General features: G+C 44.1%; 1 protein-coding gene across 1 annotated transcript in view; it reads right to left on the bottom strand.

Moving 5' to 3' along the window:
* Positions 1–6,530: 6,530 nt before the first annotated feature.
* Positions 6,531–16,660, bottom strand: part of itsn2a (intersectin 2a) — a 54,998-nt gene continuing 44,868 nt past the window's right edge. Inside the window, exons 27-39 of the mRNA XM_080860600.1 lie at positions 16,276–16,372; positions 15,773–15,964; positions 12,048–12,169; positions 11,538–11,644; positions 11,170–11,353; positions 10,130–10,228; positions 9,729–9,896; positions 9,277–9,498; positions 8,302–8,423; positions 7,837–7,919; positions 7,537–7,620; positions 7,132–7,305; positions 6,531–6,717 (exon numbers count right to left, since the gene is read on the bottom strand). Coding sequence (XP_080716726.1) covers positions 6,560–6,717; positions 7,132–7,305; positions 7,537–7,620; positions 7,837–7,919; positions 8,302–8,423; positions 9,277–9,498; positions 9,729–9,896; positions 10,130–10,228; positions 11,170–11,353; positions 11,538–11,644; positions 12,048–12,169; positions 15,773–15,964; positions 16,276–16,372 — 1,812 coding nt within the window. The 3' untranslated portion in view covers positions 6,531–6,559. The remainder of the gene's footprint in view (positions 6,718–7,131; positions 7,306–7,536; positions 7,621–7,836; positions 7,920–8,301; positions 8,424–9,276; positions 9,499–9,728; positions 9,897–10,129; positions 10,229–11,169; positions 11,354–11,537; positions 11,645–12,047; positions 12,170–15,772; positions 15,965–16,275; positions 16,373–16,660) is intronic.

The raw sequence follows: 16,660 nt of genomic DNA, 5'->3' as shown, positions 1-16,660 counted from the left end.
GCAGCAGACACCTGTAGCCTGCATGCATCGATACCTTGGCTTTGTCCGGGGCCTGTAGAGTGTTGTATCAGGGCGAGGGGTGCTGAACGATCTGGAGCTTAGGGCGCATGTGGGTTGGGGTGGAGTGGTGGGGGGATATTAGCCTCCCCCACAGTCTCCCCTGTCAGTTGTCCAGCCATAACCTTATCTGACTCGTTAAAATGGTAACAGTCCACAAAAATCTTCAATATACTGCATACCAAATGTGAAACTAAATGAATGATCTTGCATTTGAATATGTCAAAGTGAGACAAAAAATTCTTGAATATCTTTGAATATTCAAGGATTCAAGGATTCAAGGATTCAAGGAGTTTAATTGTCATTGTAGTACACAACGAAAATCAGTTCTCCAGCAGCAGTTTGTTTAGATATATAAAATTGACATCAACACACAAAGACACAATAAGAGCATGACAAATATGACAAGGACAAAGACCAAATTACAGAAATTATTAAAATATATATATATATATATATATATATATATATATATATAAAAATACTTAAAAATGGAAGGCAGTTGTGAAGTGCAAAGATATCATTACACACACACATGCACAGAAACACATTCACTCACACACCCACACACATCACCATGCACATATTGTGCCCATCAAGTCTTTAGTGCTTTGTTAGGGGGTCAGGTAGGGGCGGGGGTTGAGGGGGTGATGGAGGCTACAGCTCTTGGGAAAAAACTGTTCCTCAGTCTTGTGGTGCGGGCCCGCAGTGTGCGGTACCTTTTCCCTGATGGTAGGGTAACAAACAAGGTGTGTCCAGGGTGTGTTTTGTCCGTACTTATTGACCTTGCCATCCTCTTCAGGCGGTCATTACATACATATTCCAGGTCTGGGAGCTCAGCTCCTATGATCTTTTTTGCTGACCTAATCACCCTGGCCAGGTCCCTCCTGCTCTCCACTGTGCAGCCTGAATACCACACACTGCAGCCCTGGCAGAGGATGCTCTCGATTGTGCTCCTATAAAAGTTTATGAGCATGTGTGTGGATAAGCCAGCCCGTTTCAGCTTCCGTATAAAGAAGAGCCTCTTCTGGGCCCTCTTTACCAGATTGGAGACGTTAGTTGCCCATGTTAGGTCCTTGGTGATGTGCGTCCCTAGGAATTTAACAGAGTCCACCCTCTCCACTTCTTCCCCGTTGATGGTAAGTGGGGTCTGCGTGGTCCTCTTGGGCCTCCTAAAGTCCACAATGAGCTCATTTGTTTTTGCTGTGTTTAGGACCAGATTGTTGTCCACACACCACTCTGCCATGTGTTCGATCTCCTGCCTATAATGGCACTCGTTGTTTTTACTAATGAGCCCCACCACAGTGGTGTCATCGGCGAACTTGATTATGGTGTTGGATGAGTTTATAGGCACGCAGTCATGGGTGAAGAGCGTGTAGAGGGCTGGGCTGAGTACACACCCCTGGGGCGCACCTGTGTTCAAGGTTACAGTTGAGGATGTCATATGCCCTATTCTGACATTCTGTGGTCTGTTTGAGAGGAAGTCCAGGATCCATGAGCACAGGGGATGGGGGATTGTTGTATTAAACGCAGAGCTGAAGTCCACAAAGAGCATTCTTACATATGTGTTCAGGTGTTCCAGGTGGGACAGGACTGTGTGGAGTGCGATGGAGACTGCGTCCTCTGTGGATCTGTTTGCCTTATATGTTGCCCAAGCTACACATAATACATTTAAAATAGTTTCCTTCTAAAAAACACTGAGGGGCAATTAAGCCTGGTGTGTAGCAGAAAAAAAGCTGGCTTTGGAACATAGCCATTGTGGTGTTGCGTATGTTTTCTCTGCCTCCCAAGTCTCCAGTGAGTATCAAGAGAGAGCCCCAAGCCACAGCATCAGATGGGAGGCCAGTGCCTTACCTTAAAGGAAAGTCCCAGGACAAGGCCAGGGAGGGAAGCTGGGGAGCTGACTGGACTTCCTGGATCTCCCACGACTCACTCAGGATGCGCCAGGTCTGTCTGATCTGACATATACAGACTCATCATGATGTGAAGGTCCTGCTAGAGAGATTAGTGCTCATCTGAACGCATTTCACAGCAACTATAGCAGGACATATTGTATGCATACTTATCTACTCACACAGATCTAATACTGCACTGTGCATGATCGTGTTAAGAAACATGCTGCTTTTTGCTGTTTATCCATTCATGAATCCATTTCATTCTGATATTTTTTGTGGTTCTCCCAAACTTAGAAACAACTCGAGGCAGAGCAACAGGACCTGAGAGCTTTAACTCTGCCCATACTGGACACAGAAAACAAATTTGTGAAGGTACCAAGGGAGAAAGTGGTGGATTTCATCTCATGTTACATACCATACTATGAATGCAGTGTTATCTTATTTCACAGATGCTTGTATGATCTGAAGTTACTGGAAAATTACAGTGTAAACATTTTTGTTAATGTATTAATGATTAATGATTAATTATCGTATAATAATTTAGTTATGATTAATTGTTTATTATCTTATTTATCTAATCAGAAACTGGCACAATTATTAAATTGTAGGCTAATTCCCTGTACGCTCACAACACATTCCTACTATAACAGGTCAAGTCCCATAATTCCAGGGAGAGTTGGACTTACCTTGTGTACCTAGTGTGCGTTATTGTAAGGGATAACTCCTGGTGTTGAGCAGGAGGTTGAGCAGGAGCTGCAGCGACGTGAGACACAGGACCAGCGGCGTCGGGAGCTACTGCACAAGCGCTGGTCGGAGGCGGTGTGGACGCCCGTCCAGCGGGGCGTGGAGCAGTACATGGCCCAGGCCGCAGGGCAGGAGACCCAGAGGCTCAGGAGCATGCTGCTGCTCTATATCCACCACTGCAACACCAAGGTTAGCCCGCTAACAAGCTAATGAGCTAATGACCCATGGTTCTGAACATATCAGCTACTGCAATGCCAATGGGGAACCAGCTTATGACCACTTACCCATCCCAGCAGAACTGTCCATCTCTAAATCCAACATGCTAACATGGTAATGAACATGGCATCATCCGCTATCCTCACAACCAGTGGTGATAAGTAACTAAGTACATTTGCTCTAGTACTGTACTTAAGTACAATTTTGAAGGACTTGTACTTATCTTAAATTCAAATTTTATGTTACATTTGAACTACCACTACACTACATTTCATTAGAAAAATATTGTACTTTTTACTTCACTATATTTATTTGACAGCCTTAATTACATATTACTTTTAAGATGAATAGTTTACACAATGGATAATACAACAAGCTTATAAATTACAACACATAGTTAAAGACTAAACCTGTGGTTTTCAACCTTTTTGGCTTCTGATGTCTTTACAAAAAGCAGTGTGTAGTCAGGGTCACATTTTGATGTCTATGAGTTGTTAACAGCTCCATCAAAAATTGATTTCCCCCCCCCCCCCCCTTCTGAACAAGGTTTCATTTCAATAAATGTTGAAATTATCCAATATCTCACCAAAAATAAAAGATTAGCAAAAAAGGAAAAAAATACAGAACTTTTTTCTTCTTTCCTCACACACACATCTTTTAATACAGTTATAGAAGTTGGACCAAATCTTGGCATGTGGCATAAAGTTTATATGTCTAAAGTGTATAATGTCAGAATTCAAGTTTTGTCCAGAAAACTCTAGTTCAGGATTGCTTAGGAAGACATCTGTCAAGGTAATGCTGTTATTATATCGTTAGAAAACGACTCCAGTAGAGTTGAGATATGGATTGTTTTCTGACTCACCAGCCAACTGCAGCAAATATTGTATCTGATGTGCTGTTCTGTCCCCCCCCCCCCCCCCCAGGGGTTTGTGTTCCTGGACACCTACGACCCCCTAGAGTACAACCCGTTCCTGTTAAATGCCAGCTGTCCCTACACCTCCAAGGTATAAGGAATTTATTTTTCTGTTCTCCTCTCACTTCAGCACTGTACTATCCTACCCATCCTAATGCATAGTCAGTCAAGTGTGTCTAGGACTAAAATATACGATAGTTTGTAATTTAGAAAACTAAACTTGAAAACAAAAATCACCTTTTTTACTACTTAAACACCATCAGGTCACATCCCCTGCCTTGAAGGACCCCCTGTTCATCCAATCACGTAACAGGATGAAGGAAAAGAGGGCGGTCCTGCGATGCCAGACAGGTTGTTTACAGAAACAGGCAGCCTGAACACTCCTCATACATCCTCTTACACACACTGCTGTTGCAAGATGAAAGCTCACACCTGTGCTTACCTCTGACACGGCAGGTCAGGTGTACACACGGAAGCAGATGGACGAGATGCTGGACCGGTGCCTCCCCACCCCACGATGCCGCTCTCATGACCTTTGGCTGGAGGCTCGGTCCCTGGCCAGGCTAGCAGAGAGAGAGAACTCCCCCTGGAGGCCGAACAGGTGAGTGGTGCAGAAAAGACGAGCTGGTGACATTGGCCTACTGTGGAATAAGAAGCCATGCTAAATGTACTGTTTCATTTGAACTAATTAACCATTAATCTGTTGTTGTTATTAACAAAACAAAGGTTTATTGTTGTCAAACCTGGTTTGAAGGTTTACACCAAAATCAGAAATCCTTGTAAATATCATCATCATCTGTGTGTTAACAAAATGTATCAAATGTATGTTGAATGGAGACACAGAGGTTATTCTCTGACTGTGCTCTTGTTCCCTCACCAGGGCTAAAAACATCCAAACACTGCACCACAGAGAGTGGGACATGCTATAAACCAGACTGCCTTTCCACTACAAGAACATGACCAATTAAAACATGCCCTCTGGATTACATGACCTCATTCATTCCCTTACTGGTGCTGAGGCATGGATCTCATGACCTGAGCAGGGTCCCACTACCTGGTCCAGCACCACAGAACACTAGGCAGCATGGGATCAGTTATAGTGTATAGAATATGAGACTCAGGGACTGAATCGTATGTGAATGTCTACCTGTGTTATGTTTTTGGAGTGTGTGATGAAATCGTATTATTGGGTGAAGGTAAAGAGTAGGGCAATGCTCCGTATTAAATGAGCTGCCATTACTGCTGTTTTTTTTTTGTGTTTGTTTTTTTGCATTCCCAAAAGCTGTCGGACATAAATATGTACATCTCCCTCAATACATTGCTGTCATTCAAATAGATGACTCCCTCAACAAAAAAGTTAATGTTGAAAAATGAAAAGGACAACCAAACTCACTCTATAATTATATAATACAATGGTGGTAAGCAAATAGGCTAATATTATATTGATAATCTATACACCGTCTTGTTATTTCTGATTTCTCAGTCTTTTCTCATGCAACCCAAAAGATAGCATGACCTTCAAACCTTGTTACTGTGTTGCTGTGAATTACCTCATGTCACCTTTGCTGATGTAAAGCAGGATAAGAAATTCAGTTGCTGACAGCCATATAACCTTTCACCAGATTACTTTGAAATGTCAAACCCAGAAATGTCATGTTGAAATATCAAAAGATATACTTTGGCATGGCGGATTTATTTGTGATGGTGGGGGTGATCCTTTTGGAAGCGGTGAGGTTTGTAATAGGTAAAGGCAGAAATGCAGACCTGATGCATTTAAAACATGCAAATACAATTTGACCAAATGTACAAAATGACATGGACGATGCCACAGGTTCTCAGCCCAAAGATTACTACCCCAAATCAATTTCATCATCTTGGATAAACTAGAAGCTAGAACCCCCCTCATCATTTGAGTTATGTGCCCAGATCCTCCAGCAATGCCATAGGTTCAAAGCAGAGTATTGGCAGGATGTTACTTTCCTTCTGTGCAAATTCACATTTTATCTAAAAAGCTCCTTTAAATCAGAATCATTTGGCAACTTAAACAGTGTTAGAACAGGTTGCACCTATTTTCTTGGTATTTTCCTGATAAGTAAAATAAAACAATCAGCTGACCAACCCATAAAAAATTCAAACAAAACATTTCAACCATGAAATTAAGAATTAAAAGCAACATTGGCCTTGTGAGAGTAAAATAATCATTTTAGGTTTACTTTGGTAATATGAGCCATTTCATCACTGATGTGTTTTAAGCACATTTGGAGGTTAGTGTCAAGGCTAATAAAAAAACACATCAGTAGTATCAGCTGACTCAGGAACAGGTGCTGACTTCAATCCAGAGCAGATTTAGATCTGTCAGCAGATCTGAGTTAGCAGTGGTCTGAGAACAAAAGGAGTCAAAAGCTCCAATTGTGCTTCCAGCTACATCCCTCCTTTTCTGATTGGCCAGGGTCACTTTTAGTGGGAATGGCCTCCATCATTGTGATTCCAAAGTCTCTGATTGGGCCTCCAGCTTACATCCCTCTTCAGAATGGTGAGGATTATTTTGAATGGGCGTGGCCTCCATCATTTAATGAGGTGTGGTCATAAGTCATTGTGGTTCAATAAATTGCAAAAGCAGTATTCAACCATACCCTTTCAAACAACAGTGTCTCTTTTGGTGACAGATGGCTGAAAAGAAACCATCTGTAGAGTCCAAAGCCAGTCCAAAACCATGATGTAAATATAAGCGTCATCACTTGTGAGACACGGAGTCGTACAGCTGAAGGTCGAGGCGCACCCAGACCTCCCCGGTGGGAACCTCGTGGAGTAACAGCCTCCGAAGGGCTGGACCCTTAATCTCCTGGTCCTTCTTGATGGTTGCCACCGGAACCTCAGTGCGACCGAGAAAATCTGGCAACACAAGAGAGCGGTCTTAGAATACCTGGAATAACCTGTTTATGGGTGGGTGGTGTGAGCTCACAACCCATTGAATTGTAATGTGTGTAGTACCCTACACACACACACCCTGTGCTAAAGTGTATATTATGTGTTAAGTGTTACACAGAAGTTACACAGAAGCTCATGTTGCATGTGTGATGCAATAGAGCTATATGCGTATTTGTGTGTTTCTTAAAGGTAGAATTACAAAGGGTAAACCTTGGGATAGTAAGCTGTGTGTGTGTGCGTGCGTGTGTGTGAACATACAGTACATATATATATACACATATACACAAACGCATTCACACATAATATATATGTTTATAAAAAATATATATATATACTGTATATGTGTGTGTGTGTGTTTGTATGTTCACCGTCACATACCATCAGGGGAGAAATGGTCCCTCTCAAAGACGGTGAGACAGAGCACGTCCTGGTACAGGTCCTTGATGAAGAACTGGCAGTTAAAGTTCCACTTGGGGTTTAAGGGATCACTGATGGGCCTGGAGGTGTAGCACTGAGCCCCCATGGTCAGCTCACAGTAAGGGTTACTCTTCCCTGCAGAGCAATGACAGACACACACACATACACACACACAAGCGCAAAATACATGTGCACACACACAGACAGACATGGGACACTCAGGCATGATTGACTTGGAATAACACATGGAATCCCATGAAGGGAAGCTTTGCTGATGTTGATGGATGAGTGTGTGTGTGTGTGTGTGTGTGTGTGTGTGTGTGTGAATCTGGAGCTATAGAAAGGGGCTGGAGGGGTGGGTGGTACCGTTGGGTTTGGTGGACTTGAGCTCAGTAGCCTCCTGAACGGTCACCAACAGTCGGCCAATACCACTTGACTTGAGAGAGCGAGCTGCAAGCATGGACACGGCCGCACACACAACCACACACACACACACACACACACACACACACACACACAGAGAGAGAGAGAGATAGAAATAAGGTTAACGTCGGCCCACTGGCTCAAATACACGCACACATAGTGAAAGAGCAAAACTTAAATGACGGTAAAATAACAAAACTATTCAGACAGCTTTAAAAGTGGAGAGAGTGGCTATTGATTCACCTTGGTAGGCCTTCTCCCTCTTCTTCTTCTGCGTTTCGATGAAGTGCTCCGACGCCGCTTTGATCCTCTGCACCCACGTGGTCCTGATGCAAGAGAACATCGATTCATGCCAACGAAGCTACATATCACTATGACAACACCCCAATTACATTTCCATACATCAGGACTGCTACTGGGTCTAACACCCCCCTGATAACTACACAGAAAAATGATCAGTATGAGCAGCAGGCTCAGTGTATAATCAATGCAGAGGAAGGTAGTTGAGATGGGGAAAAAATGAAACGCATTTGATTTGGTTAATCTCCATAACATGTAAGCGAACAACATGCATCATGCTTCCTATGTGGTTAAATATCTATGTTGTCTAGATTTTGGTCCCAAAGAGTGAACACACAATCAGTTGTGAATGAGCTGTGTGTAAGTATGTGTAAGGTGTGTGTGTGTACGTGTGTGTGCACACCTCACCTCTCATTAATGCTGTCCGCCCTGAGTGTGTAGACGCGGTCGATGTGTGAGATGTGAAAGACCGGCTCATCACTGGAAGGGTCAGAGGGCATCTTTACCAGCACCTCATTCAGGAAGACCGGCTGCAGGAACAGGAAATGAAACTTTTCAAAACTCGGTCTATATCAGAGCGGAACTAACATCTCCCCTGTCTAGCCAAGGGTGGCCATTGTCTCGTGGCCAGTGTTACCTTAGTGTATAATTACAGTCAAAGCTACTGATGGACTATATTCTCTGTAAACGTGACTTTGACTTAACTTGATTTGATATGGCCTCTTATCATTAAGTAAAAAATGAGATGCCATTTGTTTAGGACTTAATTGTAAAGAAGATGACATAAAAGCACTAAAGCCCTGTACTTTATAATTAGTGAAACAAACTGTCAACTCGTTGTCTTTGGATAAAAATATATGACTAAAAAAACTATTCACGAGTAGGGTTGCCCCGGGTTGAAATTAGGTGAGAGAAACAAACATGGTGACAGTTATCTTGATTATTTTCTATTTCAATAGAAATTCAATTCAGGGACCTCATGCTCCTCCACCATCCTCACTATGTAGCCTAAGCAGTCACACATGCATCAGTGCGACTTCTCCAGGGGCTTAGCTGAAAAAAAGCAAATGCACTACGGTGTCTGATAGTAACATTCGGAACGCACATTAAGTGGCAGTAAATACCATATAGTAGATTGCAAAGAATAGGATACATATAATGTTAGATAACTCATATTAGTCTATATTCACAATGACTGACATTGTTTTTTTTAAGGTTTTAAAGGATTAACAAAGTTATAAGGATCAATTCATGGTTATGATTTATAACCAAGATTAACTGTAAAACGTTACCATCCCTATTTATGAGACCTGTATGCAATGCAACAACACACATAGTCAAGCCCTGGTGAAGGCTGTTAGGTCATGGTTAAGGAGCTCCCACCGTCTTGTACATCTTGTACTGCGCATTGGACATGGTGCTGAAAAGCTTGTCTGCGCCGGACGAAGAAGAGGAGGAGAAGGGCTTGGAGGTGTAGGCGAGCAGGAGGAAGTCATTGAAGAGGAAGGCCCACAGCTCCTTGTTGCTCTTGGTCTTGTGGAGGCGGCCGCTGTGGAGAAGCTTGCGTGGGCCCAGGCAGTTGGTGAGGGAGTTGAAGGCCAGGTGCTGAGGGGGGGAGAGGGGGGTATGTCACTACGGCAAAGCCTGAACAGATAAGATGCTCTGTGAGAAGGAATGGCAACGTCTGGGTCAGGGGGTGTTGATGACAAAAACCTCTCAACCTCCCATTCGGACAGACAGACAGACAGACAGACAGACAGACAGACAGACAGACAGACACACACAAAGACACACACACACACTCCTAACCCAGTTGGTCAAAAGGCCTGGCTTACCTCGATGACTCCATCACACTGCACGTGGTTCTGGATCCACTCAAGGCGGTCGGAGTTCTCCTTCTCGCGGACCCCCTCGTTGACCTGCAGGCATAGCTCCTCGGCCCGCTCCAGGGCCTCCCGCAGCGGGCCGTGATCAGCGTGGCCTTCCGGCGTGTTCTCCAGGATCTGGACCAGAACACACACAAAGCACCACTTCAGATATACATATTCATATACGTATGTAGGTGTGTGTGTATGTGTGTACCCATGAAGCTCATGCATAATCATGGGTAAAAGAGTGAGAGGAAAAGAACATGTTTGGTACAGGTAATACGTCATTATGTGTGTGTGTGTGTGTGTGTGTGTGTGTGTGTTTATAAGTGAGAGTAAAGGAGTGTGTGTGTATGTGTATATCTCACGTTTTTGATGAGTAGCGGGTAGCGGGTGATCCTCTGCATGGGTTTCAGGAGGAAGCTGGACAGTGGCATACCTCTGCAGCGATAGTTAGTGGCGATTTTCTAACACCAGGAAAAATACAAAACAGAAGAGGTGGAGAAAGGGAGAGAGAGAGAGAGGGAGGAGGGAGACAGAGGGAGAGGATGGAGAACAGGATGGAGCGAGATATATAGAGAGAGGGAATCAAGGAGAGGGTCGGAGAAAGTGAGAGAGAGACAGAGAAAAATAGACTTTATAATGGCACTGGACATTCAAAACGGTTTGATATAATCATAACTTAGATTCTATTTGCAGGGTAGTCACACTCATGAAACAGTGTGAAGCATATGACAGAAATCTGGGAGTTGAGCTACCTCGACAGAATTCAGCTTAAAGGCCCACTCATAAACTTCAACTTCCATTGACTTTCCCTCACCTTGAGGTAATTTAAAGCCATCATCTACAAAGCCATCTGGCTCTTAAATCCATCTATCCACGCACACAGACCCACCAGCTCACAAATTCTCTCTGGAATGCCCAATATGTGTTAAATCTAAAACTCTGTCTCTCTCGGTTACCTTGAAGAAGTCTTTGACTTTCACACACACATAGGCAGGCAGAGGCACACATAGAGTGTACATAAACCCTACATCACCTCCTTTAATTATTCCTTACACGCACACACACACTGATCTCCAGTCCCAGACTGGGCCAAACCCCCTCCTTAATTATCTCTCTCTCACTCTCTGAAATCCCATAAATCTAAGAATAAAGGACAAGTATGGTACATGACAGCAATGTGGAAACGGAGGATAGTGGCACAGTGAACATTCGGTATACATACTACCAGAAAGTATATTTATGTGACTCTATTTTGGTGAGATGTGGTGTGAAGCCTCCTTTTCGCTCATAAAGACTTGTTTTCGGCATGGACTGTTTTGACGTCTGACTTTTACATTTTTTTTAATGTCTTCAACCCGTGTTTTTCCAATCCCAGTCAAAGTCTCTTCCCCTTCCTATTTACCTTGAGGAAGTTCTTGAAGTCGGGCGTGTTGTCTGTCTTGAGCTGCAGCAGGGCGGCGCTGTTGAGCTGGCAGCTGCAGAAGCGGATGTAGGCCTGTATGTGTGCCAGCTCCGACGCCAGGATGTCACCCACCAGCTGCACGGGCATGCGCTCGCCGCCCATCTTCTTACGCACGCGCAAGGCTCTAGCGCCACCCAGAGGACATGAAGCATGAACATTAGACACATTTCCACATGGTCATTGATGTTTATGTCAAAAAGGACCTCTGTTATTAATAAGACTCTGTGACCCATCAGAAGCTTCATGAAGATTCATGCAGGCGATGAGCACTACAAAAACAAACAAACAAACAAAACACACACACTCACTTGAGCAGTTTGGTGTTGCACATGATGAGCTCCCTCCAGTTGATGAAGATCATGGCCATCTCAGCCTCGGTGAGTCGGCCAGACTCTGCCATGGGTTTATAGAACACCTTGACATGCAGAGGCACAATGAGAACACAGTCTGCATTCGGCCTTACAGTAGACACCAAAGAGCATGACCCCTAACCTAGTTAATACAGTACCGTCCTTCTGCTTAAAGGCTCCAGGGATGCATCCAGGGCGTCCATATGACATGTTATAAACCCTGTACACGCCTGAACTTTTAAAGTGAGTATGAGCCAAAAATAAACAATGACCTCCCAAAAGGCATAAAGCCTGTACACGAGCCTTTCAGTGTATAACGGCAATATTATGCTAATCTACCACAGGTCGGCCCAGAACTTTAAGAGACAAGATGAAATCCACAGTTGAGCCCTCGGCTAAGACCCAGGCGAGGAAATGATGAGCCGTATTTGAGACGCAGAGGTCCAGAAGGAGCATTGGGTTTGGTACCTCCAGCACCAGCTCCAGGTCCTCCAGGTAGCGCTCCTCGGTCTGGATGAGCTCGTGGATGTAGCCCTGTCTCTTCCTCTCCTGGGGACTCATGGTGTCCAGACTCATCAGGTCCGCACACCCTAGAGGGAACGTGCACTTGTCAGTAAGATAGTCTCTGTGTCTGTGAGTGTGTGTGCGGGAGGGGTATGAGTGTGTATGTGTGTGTCTCTTTGTGTGTGTGAATGTGTGTGTGAATGTGTGTATGTGTGTGTGTGTGTGTGTGTGTGTGTGTATGAGTGTGTGTCTTTGAGTGTGTATGCATGTAGGTCTGCATGGAGGGTAAACAACGGGGGCATGTTAGAGTGGTAGTGAAGATTGTTGTACAAGTTGGTTTGGTGTGGTAGCAAGTCGTGTACTGATTTATTCTTCAATACATTTGTGTATGTCAATTTTGCATGTGTTTGTGTGAGCTAAAAGTGTGTAATATGTGTGTATTTACATGTCATAAAAAGAGCAACAGACATTTAAGAGTAATTCTAATGGCTAACCCTAGCACTTGTAAAGATGAATGACTTTCTGTCTTACTGACTGAGCCGTGTTCTTTCTCAACTTATGCCACTCCCAGCACACAGGAGACCTCAGCCATCTGTCAGAGTGTGCATCCATCCCTGGGTTCTGGCATCTGGGCATTCATCACTTTAATTAGCCACTCGTTTCGGCTTGCCTCGCCTTGCCTGCCACTAGTCGCCTGCCGGCTCATTTGTTTGTGTTATGCAGGCTGTGCGGACGGCAGACGGCGAGGACACGCTGGCCGAATTACAACCCCCCCGCCAGGGGCTTTAATGCTGACATCAATGCAGATGACACACACACACACACACACGGCGAACACACACACACACGCACACACACAAATGGGCCTATTCTGATGGGTGATATAAAAATGGACTCTTCTAAATCAATTCAACTTTTAAAAAAAAGTAAGAAAAGAAAAGTCAGTAAAACCCGGCGGTAAAAAGAGTTTATTCTCATTTCTGTGTACATAGTAACTGTACAGGAGGCACAAGGTCATATAAAAACAAGCAAGCTCATCGCACACAATACCACACAAAATAAACCTAACCTAAACACAAACCTAAACTTAACTAAACTAAACAAACGCCCTTAGGTCATTGCATAGGTGCCTGTCAAGTATGGATCTGACACTGCTCTTCTAACAGGTGACATCGTTAGTGTGATTGAGTTACGTGGCAAAAAGGTCTTCCTAAGCAAAGGCTAAAGATATAAGGATATATTAGGATAAGTCATATAGAAAGTTTCAAATTTAATCAAAAATACTGGTTCATTTCTGGGAGTATGAATGATGCACAGGGTAATATTTGAAGGTTTCTGAAGGTTTTTGCTACACTGTCATTCAAGGTTAGTTTGGTACTGTTCATTTCTAATACTACGTGGCATTTTGGCAATCAACCCCACCTCCCTGGTTAGTTAGGGCCAAGCAAGGGCAGAGTCAGTGACAGGAAACAGGAAACGCATCACAAAGAAGGACAAAGGAGCAAAAACAGTGTGGAGGGTGGAGCCATCTCCGGAAAGACAGTTAGTGAGAGGCGGTGTCACTTCAGCAGCGTCCCGGAGCGCAGCGTGCTGATTGGCCCAGGAAAGGAGGAAGAGGAGGGAGGGAGAAGGAGGGAGGCGGAGACAGTTCTACAGTCCTAAAAGAAAAACACAGATGAGGCGGAGAGGAGGAGGGCGGGGCAGGTAGATTGACCAGGGGTGTAAATGTGTGCGATGGATGGAGAGAGTGATGCAGGAAAGAAATCAGTAAAGGAGGGAAAAATGATAACAAAAGCACTGTTTCAACTATAGCTCACAAGGATTACATGGCTGGTCAGTTTAGCTTCTAAATTCAACATTTGTAATGAAATGTGCACAGCAGGTGTAAGGCCCATATTGGTTTTCATTTTTATAGTATTTATGAGTAAATCTTTCAAGACCCTGTCATTTCCCACCCACCCTGTCCCAAACCAATGAACCTACTGACAAGACCTTTTTAGATTTTAGTTCTACCCATAAAGAACCTTTTCTTGGCAGTTGAACTGGAACAGAAAACCGGTGCGTGTTTACATCAGGAGAGTCGAGGAATGTACAACATAACAAGCTGGTGCTAAATACAAGCTCAGCACAAAGTCTCTTCGCTGCCCTAGGTGAGTCGAGACATGGGCACAGGTCTAATCCAAAAACTATATTAGAAAACCGACCAAAATTCTCACTTTCTGTCTGAAAGGAACATGCCCTATAGGTATTGGCAAGTATTTAAGCTTTAAATCAATATTTGCCTCAAATGTACACAGACTAAATAATTGGATGTGTTTTAGTTTGTAGTCATAAAGTCCCCCGGCCTACAAAATGCTCAACTTTTTTTTTTAATCTCTTAGAACACATTTCCATTGAATAAACAAATATTCCAGAGCTGCTATCATGCGCTGAGCAGAAATCCCCAGTTTGGGAGAGAACAAAGACGGGGAAGAAGCCAGCAGCCTCTGAAGGGAACGGCAGACAATCCCACCAATCCCACCACCAACGGCCCAGAATAAAGAAACACGAGGGGAAGTGGTGGGACTGATCTCCACACACAAACACACTTACTTCTGGCAGCCTGTTTTTATCAACACTCAGAGTAACAACGCTCTGGCTTACAGACACACACACACACACACACACAGAGACACACACACAGAGACACACACACACACACACACACACACAGACACACACCTCCTGAGAGACCATTGCTTGGCTGTTTTTGTGTGTGTTCTGCTATATGGGGCAATACTGACAAGGACTGTCAAATGGATGGACCTATTCTGTAGGCCAGACTGCTGAGAGGCCTTGCCTGAAAATATTTCTGAAAGCCTATTTTACAAAGAAGGTCTGGAAAGCCACCACCTACCACATTCCTGGGTGGATTCATCCTTTACAAATGCTAATGTGGTTCAACAAAAAACAGCTTGTGAAGGTTCCCAGAGGTGCGGTGCTTGAGCACAGCACTATCTGGTTTATTCTGAACACACACTCTCTCTCTCTCACTCTCTCGCTCTCTTTCTTTCTTTCTTTCTTTCTATCTCTTTCTCTCACACACACACACACACACACACACACACACACACACACACACACACACACACACACACACACACACACACACACACACACACACACACACACACACACACACACAGACACACACACACACACACAGAATCAGTGCTGAATACCAAAAAGTATGAGGCATCTAAAGGAGTACATTGGGGTAGACCTTCTTACCCTTTACTTACATATCAGAAATGTTTAAACAAGTACACACACACACACAAACAAACAAACCTTCACAAATACATGGTAACACACCCATATCAACTTATGGTTGCATACATGCCAAGATATATACACACACACACAGACACTGGGTAATGACTGTATAAGGTCGCCCTGTGAGCCACTAGAGATTGCTGTGTGTACCTTCTGTGTGTGTGCAGATGTGTGTGTGCTTATTGGTCATGACTTCGTCCCTCAATAAGAAGAAAAGAAACGCAGTGTGTCAGTGTGAGCATGTGTGTGTCGGTAGTGTGTATGTGTTCATGTGTGCAGCCAAGAATGTCATGTTATAGCAGGATACAGTCTATTCCTTTGCTTTTTTTTCTTCAACCCATTAATCTTGAAAACAAGACGGAAACAGAACTCACATTGCTGGCACGGGTCAGTGTCTGTAGTCATCTTGACATAATTGGTCGGAAAAAGCCCCGAGACCCCATTGATCTCTCCTCTCCACCAATCAGCGTTGTCCTGGTTGAGCACCATGATCAGCTGGCCCTTGGAGAAGCTCATCTCGTCCTCATTGGCGGCCTTGTAGTCGTACATGGCTATGACCTGACACACTGAAGCGGAAAAAGCAGCCGAGGCAGAGGAGACCAAAACAAGGCCATTAAATGTCACCCTGTGACACCACACTCCTCTGGCTGTGTTGTGGTTAAAGCAAAAATAGGCATTATGTTCAGTTTAAAAAGCATCATGATGTGGTCACCTTAACCTGAATAAATAATCTTTAGTCGAAGGGAAAACTTAGAAAACTGTGCGCAAATGGAAGATGCAGTCTTTGTGCTTAAAAAAAAAAGAACTTTCCAGATGTTCTGGGCTTAGAAGCCAGAACGCTGAGGCCTGAACATTGCTGGCCCAATTCGGGTCTTACTTGGCTGAGGTGCTGGAGTGGACTTCCCGCTGTTGGCGCCCAGGACTTTGATGTTGGCGGAGGGAAACCAGCCCCTCTGGCGCTTCTTGCCCCGGGCCTGGAGGTCAGAGATGTTCAGAGACGCATTTACTTAACACACCAATGACCAAGAGGCTACTTACGCTACTTATGCTACTTACGCGAGTGATTTTCACATCAATCCTAACTTCGATTAGTTTACTTTTCAGATAATCACTTAGCTATCAGAGGAATATCATCAGAAGCTATGCCAGGTACCTGACCACAGTAATTCGCACCTGAACCCAACTCAGACATAATTGTTCTCTCTCACTTGTAGCTAACCTTTTTTGCTTATAGTTATATGTGCCTGCCTCTTTTGCTGGCT

The sequence above is a fragment of the Sprattus sprattus genome (genome assembly GCF_963457725.1).
Source record: "Sprattus sprattus genome assembly, chromosome: 2".
Classification (NCBI taxonomy): Eukaryota; Metazoa; Chordata; class Actinopteri; order Clupeiformes; family Clupeidae; genus Sprattus; species Sprattus sprattus.
The sequence above is the reverse complement of the archived record's forward strand: the minus strand, read 5'-3'. Positions and strand labels throughout refer to the sequence as shown.